Consider the following 7661-nt stretch of genomic DNA (forward strand, 5'->3'; position numbering starts at 1 on the left):
TCAAATTCCCCTATTTTAAAACTACGAGAGGTAAAAGGTTGAACAACTTTTGTTACCTAAAGAAAAAAAGGTAATCCGATCACTTTCCGAGAAAGGCTAAACACGACCAAATCACCTGGACTCTAGCTTTTATTCTAGATGTCACATAAGAAATTTAATTGGTGTAGAATTTACTATACGGAGGTCCACTAGCTCATATTTAACACGCAAAGAAACTTGACTTTTGTTTTTTGAAAATAAGAAACTTGACGTACAAGATTTATTTCTCGGTTTATCTCAACTAACTAATTAATAAAGAAACCAAAAGTCTCATCTTATAAATTTATAATATAGAAAAAACTAATTTGTAGTTCTATAAAAAGTTCCATTCCTGCGAGGAAAATTTTCTATCTGTATATGATCAGCAAAAATGGTTCACAAGGGCTGCACTGTTTTCACGGTTCCCTTCATTCTGTTGCTGTTGTTCTCATCCAATGTAATCTTCTTTTCCAAAGCTTCCGAAATTCCTTCTGCGGAGTTCATGGAGATTACTAAAGCAAAATCACCATCGTTGCCGGTTGGCAACCGAATCTTATTGGCAGTCGGCAACAAGCCACCTATAGGAGTTCCGGTTGAACCATCGCCCCCAGATCATATTGGTTGAAGCTTCATTTGGTTCATGTATAAATATTAATGGTAGCCACTGAAAGGGATTTTAGTTTACAGTACGTGCTTCTGAATTTAGCTATTATTATTTTCTTTTCAGCAACTTAAGAAAGAACAAAGTAAAAGGAAGATGAACTGAGCCTGTATTCCTATTGTGCCTTTATTATGAATAAAATGTAGATTACAATGAGCGATTTTATTTTGGTTCAAGTCAAATTAACATCAATTAATGCTTTTGCAAGCAAATGTATTGTATACTTTTGAGATTTGGATTCTCTCTTAAAACTTTCTAATTTTAGAAAAAGAAACTAATCTACCAGTCACAAATTCATTGTGGAACAAGGTTAAGAAATTTATAACTTTATAATTGTCACGTATTTTGATCTAATAATCCGAATCCAAATTCAAGAGACTCTCATCACAATTAATTCGAACTTTAGATTCACAGACACCAACAGTAACACATTATCAAAGGTAATCATTTTCTTGTGAGATGATGATAATGCATGTGGTCATTTGACTCATTTCTTAATTATTTGGCAATGTCATTTTCCTCAACTAGACTTCACATTGTTCTTAATATATATGATCGCATGCATGGATACTGGGTAGATCGTTAATTGGTCACACACACACAAACACAAACACACACACACACATATATGTACGTGACCTCAGCATCATAAATACCAAATCACCTGAAAATTAGATCATCGTGGAAATTGACACAGATGAAATTTTGATTTATATGGTATTAACGCGTAAAGACTTGACTAGTTTTATAGTATGTGATACTTAAGGTTTTAGATTTCGTATGTGAGATGCTTCCTTTTTTTTTTTTTTTTTTTTTTTTGTGTGTGTGGCTATTTTGATAAAACAAAAGAGTTGTTTCTCCGATCCATAAGTTTTTATTATTGAATGATTTTGTTTTAGAGAATAAATAATTTCATTATTTATCCATGGTCAGAATGCATGTTACATCAATTGTTGTCTTATACCAAAGTCATAAATAGCACAAGTCGCCAAACAAATTGATTGGTAACCCTCATTGCAAAAATATGAGCTCGCTTATTTGAACCTAAAAACAAAAGGACCCAAACCCTCACAACTTAACTCTCCTTCATAGTAAATATAGTCGCTAGAGACCTCAATTGATGTATAACTAGAAAAATTAGGAATTAAGAATTAAGCCGACAAAGACCCAACTTCATTTCCAGGCAAAAAGCTGAAAAACTAGCTTGTTGCCAAAGCCCACTAGATCCACCAAAAACTGGATCCACTTCTGCTTGCTGCTTGGTATCTTATTGGTCATCTCTGCTTGCTTGAATTAGTTATTAGTATGTTTTCTCTGTCCATATTTAACTGTGATACCGCCGGAGCCACCTACTTTGGTACCAATAAACCCACTTACTATGACCTCCCGCGCATCATGATTTAAATTGCTTGGATTTCAACAGGCCTCTATCTCTGTAAGTTATGTCAATTCAATGACCTCAATATGGCTTTCTTGGTTCCTTGTTAGGCAGGTCTGGTTTGTGCTGTGAGTCATCTTAAGCTTTGTATTGTGATGCTAGAATAAACAAGCAAGAAGCTAACCGTGACCTATAAAACAAGAAAAAACTTCTACCTGTGTTTGATCATTTTGATAAAAGGTTCACAAGGTTCACAAGAAATATAAAACTATCCAAGAAATAAAAGAATGCTGCTGTTTATTTTACTTTCAGACTTCAACCACGTCCAATAACTGGCACAGAACACTATTCTGTAGCTTTGATGGACCTGCCATTCATTTACTTTCTACTTGCAATTCACTGAGAATGATCGGTTCTTCGGTTAGTCCATTTACGGTTTTCATCAAGTCACGCCCAGTGAATCCATCGTGCTTTGCATAAAATAGGTGCACAATTTTGCACATGTTCCAAAACAGGTCCTTGCAAGCTCTTGGAACTAAGCTATCCTTCTGCAAAACTAGTCTTTGCAGTTCTCTCCTCTTAATGGCTATAATGCTCTTCATCTCACTGAAGGTCTCTTCTTCAGTAGCACTGCCATTGCCATGAAGCATGGCCAATGTAACAGCATTTAGCTTCCCTTCTGCAGATTCCCTCTGCAAAAATGTCACTAGTTTGTCATCAGTTCGCAATATTAGATGGGACTTCAATTCTCTTCTTCTTTTTTAAGAGAATTATAAGGGAAATGGTTGTGTACCTTAAAGGTTTGCATATCATTGAGAAGACGCCCACAGGTGCTCATAAGTTTATACAACTGGTGGAATTCGAAACTCCATACAGCCTCCTCAGAGAGCTTAGGCCCTACCAAATAGAGAGCTGGAAGCACAATCGGTCCCAAGGCAAATGATACATATGCATTTTCCATGTATTCATCCAGTGCCGGCACCGAATTGTTTAACAACCACTGAGCTTCCTTCAGCATAGACTTAACCAAATCCAACCACTGAAATCCAAAGATAGCTCGCATCATACCAAGTCCAATGAATAAAAGACATTGACTTCACAATTTAAGATCACTTCGATATTTCAATGAATTGAAGCACTAAAATCACTGTCAGATGCTCAGGAAGACAACCACTCTAAAAGCAATTTTACTGGTACTCGATCAATAGATAGAACAATGATAACATGGACAAGTTAAAAAGATTCCATCTTACAATCTCGATGACGTGATTTGTTACACTGCGCTGTTGCCGTGGGAATGCATTGGCTCCAATCTCATTAATTGTGCTCTTAATTGCTGAAAATATGATTTCAACTTGCTCAGAACAAGAATCAGTTTTTGCATTCACATCCCACCTGTGGTTCAAATGTATAGGTCAGTATATTAGGAGCACAAGCAAAAGTGTAGGACCAACCTCAGATCCAATGGAAAAGAAAACATACTTCTCGATCAATTGTATAAGGTTTACTAGTTCCTCTTCAGAACCTCCAATGTCAAAGAAATCATCAACCACAGTTGTAAGCACTCCGTTTTTGGCCCATGATATGCGGGCATCTGATAGTTCAGGAGGGAAAAGGGTTGCAGCAGCAGAGAAGTAACAGTATGCCTGCTTCTGCCTAGCAAATTCTAGCTTGTCTAATCTGCTCTCAACAACCCACCTGCTTACATGAAGCAAAAATCACACTCCAGGAAGAAAAAGAAAACAGAAAAAAGTGTTATCCATTGTCTTAAACAACAAAAGCAAGAAGAAACTCTACTAACAAACAGCTCAAAGACAGAGAAAAGAGGATGAGGAGGAGGAGGGACATCGACCTTGAAAGATACTCGAGTTCTTCCCGATGTATCGATTGACACATATTGAAGTCTTCCACTGCCAGTTTTAGGAAGTCTTCATTCCCAACATTTGAACAACTACCGCAGGAAGAGTATCAGGAGACATACGTAATATAAACTGACCCATCATGATAATTCAGAATAGTCATATTATTCCTAACAGAGAGGGGAAAGGAAGAAGAGGATACTAGAGGATATACCGATAAGAAGATTTTAAAATCTTTGTACTATCAGTGTTGTAATATTTTATTGCTTTCCTGCTTGATAACCGACCCAGAGTTGCATAGGAAGGAAACCGAAGAGCATCATCCACCTGAAAACAAATAAAAAGCATTTCTAATGACTTATCATGAGGTTATAGAGATAAACATCACCACATCGATAAGAGAGACTTATCTTAGAAATTACCTGATCAATATGCTTATTGAGATGAGCCTGAGTTAAGTTATTTGATAATTCCTGTTTCAAGAAATGACTTGTCCAGTAATGTTGTTTCTCTAGAACTGATTCATCTGGATGAATGATGACTTCTGAAGCCCTAAAAAGTTCTAAGGCAGCACCAGTGTCCTTCAGATATCCTCCAAGGGAATTGAAGAAACTGTCTTCTGAAAATTGACTTAATGGATCTACAAGACAGCACAATTCAATTATACTATTTTTGCCAAAACAGAGTCACGAAGACCAAGGAACCTTAATTCAACAGTACCTGCAAAAACATCATATCCATGAAGACGTAAGAGTCGAAATGCCATAGCACAGGTGCCAGCATCTGAAAATATATCTTCATCCCCCTGCAGCCAGCATCTGTTTGTTGGGTAATGTCATGCTTCCCCATGGATGAGAACTAATACAATCTCACTTGAGAATAATAAAATAATAATAATGTGGAATCCAGTTTCATGAAAGTTACATTCCACTACTGGTGTAGACATATGGTGTCGGATTTGATACCTGTATGTTTCATCGAGTACACTCCTTATTTCCTCCCTGAAATCTCGATCAACGCCCATACTTTCAAGACTGGAAACCATAGAAAGGCGAGCATAGTTATCTAGAGGATAAATCGTTGGAACTGGATAAGGTAAATTAAGAATAATCAGTTTAAATCAATCTCAATGTAGCAAATACAATTAAAAAGAAAAAAAATATTGATGGAAACTTGGAAAGCATGAAGGTAGTAATAACCTGCACTTCCAAACTTTTCTATGAGTGAGCGTAGATAACTAAGACAACCAGCATTGTTGAGGTGAGTAAAAGCAGCAGCAGTAGTTGATGGTGAGTTAAACAAGGACCCATTCTTCTTCTGGTACTTCATGACCATCTCCCAGTCCTGTGACTTTCCGATTCCTTCTGAAATATATGCGAGATAGGCTCTCCACCCCTCTGAGTTGCTTCTGTTGCCTCTAAACAATGGCATAATGGAACATAATTTTCAATTACAATGAATTACGGTGGAATTCAGAAATGTATTCCATGGCTTTCACAAGCATAAGAACCAATTTCATTCTATACACTCATGCATATCTTAACTCTAAGAAAGGAAACTTGGTCTTTTTCACCCAGTAACGAAAGAAAACATTCTAAGATTCCAATAACAAAGTCAAACCTGCATGTTAAGCTCAGTTGGATTGACTAGGCAAGTCATATAATTTAACCAAATAACCAAAACCCAAGAAGAAAGTTAAAAACATACCTTTGAAGCTCAAAGTCTCTCCTGAGAAGTAAAGCATCTAAGGTTAATCCTCCCAAAGGTAGATTCACATCCAAATTCATTGCAGATTCAATCATGGAAGGAAATATTATATCAAACCCAACAGGAGATGGTTGCTCTCCATCAGTAGCTGAAGCTAAATTTGACTCGATAAAATGCAGACCTAAAATAACAAGGGTATTAATTTATAGAACATTAATGCAGGAAACTTAGAAATATGCAATATCAATGAATGTACCCTTGTCAATTAGTTCTTCACCAATATTCCATCGCTTTAGTGCAAGGATGCATGCTAACGTGGATAAGAGGGCATCTTTTGTTAACAACTGATGCAGATTAGGAGGACCCCATGAGCCATCATGAAGTTGATTATCTAACAACCATTTTACGCATTCAGGGAAGAAAGGCTCCTTCCCGGAATTTGGAGAAGGGACCATTGCCACCCAAGCAGTGTCATATGATGAAACAGAGAGATCAACCTTGTTGAACATCTTCTTTATTCTTTTTTTAGTTCCTTCCAAACTCTGCTTAAATTAAGAGAAGCATTATGAAATTATTAATATTATAATATAGTATAAGAAAATCACAGAACTAGTGGGGCTGAGCCTACCAAAACAGCAGTATTTACTTCTGCTGTGCCATTTGTCCTTTGAACTATTGAAGCTGGTTGTGGCAAGAGATCTTTTCCTAATTTTGTTTTTCAAGAAAATGTATACATTAAGAGCAAAACTCAATCCAGATTACCAAAAGATCAGTGCTTTTACACTACGGAGAAAAGACACAAAAAATGATAATCAGACAACTCTTATTAAATGCTTTACATATACAAAAGTCCGATATGTCTTTGTGGTTTCATATCAGTAGTATAATCCAATCATACAACCAACAGCTAAAGAAATCTATTTACTTTTAAAAGCATCTTTTAAAAGTAAATAGATTTCTCACAATTCATAAATATCTTGCTCCTCCCACAGAAGCATAGAATGTTGAAATTGAAAAAGAGAAAGGAAAAAAAAAAAACAATCATTTGAGTCTTTCTGAATTCACTACAATTATAACCTGTCTTCCAATTAGTATTGGTCTCCATGGATCCATTACCCTTCTATTTCCTTTAATCAGAATCTGTACAAATTGAGGAACTACTCTTTCTTGAAAGGCCCACCAAACTACAATCCTTAGTAATCTATCAAGCCCCTTTTCCAGTCAATGATATCATATGTTTAGTTTTTCTTTTTACTTCTCTATTCCTCCCCTATAAGGCTTAGTCCTCTTGTTGCTTCCCCTTTTCCCATGCTTTGAAATTGCTTTCTAAAATTCATGCAAGAACCAGTACAAGGAGAATGAGAGTTTGAAATCTGAAATCTCAAAGATAGATAACATTCTCCATTTTGTATAAACACAGAAGACAGAAAACTCTTTTCTCTCCTTCACAATAATTTTTTTTTCTGTATTCCTCCGGTTGGTTCTCTACCAGTTCTTACCAACACTCACTCAGAGTGTGAAATCTGAATACTACCTTAGAGTCCTACACAAGGTCAAAGACTAAATATTAAAACATCCATAAAGCCTAAATATAAAATTTCTCACAACTCATCTTCAGACCCCACACCACTAACTCAAAAATTAACTTCAGAAGTCACTCACAGGAAAATCTAAAAGATTGAGGCATTGATAACAAAAACTCATCAACAGAGCAAAGATCAATCAACAAAATAAAGAACCCAATTCATGAAAATCATGCATAAACCCCAAAGAACAAAGAAAACAAAGCCAAACAGAGAAAGAGAGAAACCTGATGGGGAAAAGGTGCAACACCCGAAAGTGTTGAGCTGGGAGAAGGACATGGTTTAGAGATAAAGCTTTGAATCTCTTGACTCTGTATTTGAAATGGGGTGGTATATATTTTTATATGAAAGTGAAGGAACGGGAATAAAGATGGTAGTAGATACGGGCAACAAGAGACACAAAACGACGAGTTTGTCTGTGTGCGTTTGTGTTTGTGCTTTCTATAACTGTGTGA

General features: G+C 36.2%; 1 protein-coding gene across 3 annotated transcripts; it reads right to left on the minus strand.

Annotated features, from left to right (window-relative positions):
* Window positions 1-2248: 2248 nt before the first annotated feature.
* Window positions 2249-7661, minus strand: LOC133728719 (ent-kaurene synthase 5, chloroplastic-like). 3 transcript variants are annotated; one of them, XM_062156146.1, is made up of 14 exons: window positions 7434-7650; window positions 6252-6328; window positions 5880-6165; window positions 5624-5804; window positions 5116-5333; window positions 4882-5002; window positions 4637-4734; window positions 4339-4556; window positions 4131-4243; window positions 3910-4008; window positions 3540-3755; window positions 3311-3452; window positions 2851-3096; window positions 2249-2749 (listed from the first exon to the last, which is right to left on the minus strand). In XM_062156146.1, the coding sequence occupies exons 1-14, from the start codon at window positions 7483-7485 to the stop codon at window positions 2432-2434; spliced, it is 2385 nt and encodes a 794-aa protein (XP_062012130.1). In that variant the 5' UTR covers window positions 7486-7650; the 3' UTR covers window positions 2249-2431. The 3 variants fall into 3 exon arrangements, with proteins under 3 accessions (XP_062012130.1, XP_062012132.1, XP_062012131.1); XM_062156147.1 differs by having other exon boundaries at window positions 2625-2763; window positions 7434-7653; XM_062156148.1 differs by lacking the exon at window positions 6252-6328 and having other exon boundaries at window positions 7434-7661.

Source organism: Rosa rugosa, chromosome 2, assembly GCF_958449725.1.
Source record: "Rosa rugosa chromosome 2, drRosRugo1.1, whole genome shotgun sequence".
Taxonomy (NCBI): domain Eukaryota; kingdom Viridiplantae; phylum Streptophyta; class Magnoliopsida; order Rosales; family Rosaceae; genus Rosa; species Rosa rugosa.

Excerpts from the sequence above, each read along its gene's own strand:
- LOC133728719 (XM_062156146.1), bottom strand. The coding sequence starts at position 7,485 with ATGTCCTTCTCCCAGCTCAACACTTTCGGGTGTTGCACCTTTTCCCCA. Across the intron at positions 6,166-6,251 it reads AAGTAAATACTGCTGTTTTG|AGTTTGGAAGGAACTAAAAA; the intron begins GTAGGCTCAGCC and ends TAATTTAAGCAG. Across the intron at positions 3,453-3,539 it reads CTTATACAATTGATCGAGAA|GTGGGATGTGAATGCAAAAA; the intron begins GTATGTTTTCTT and ends TTTGAACCACAG.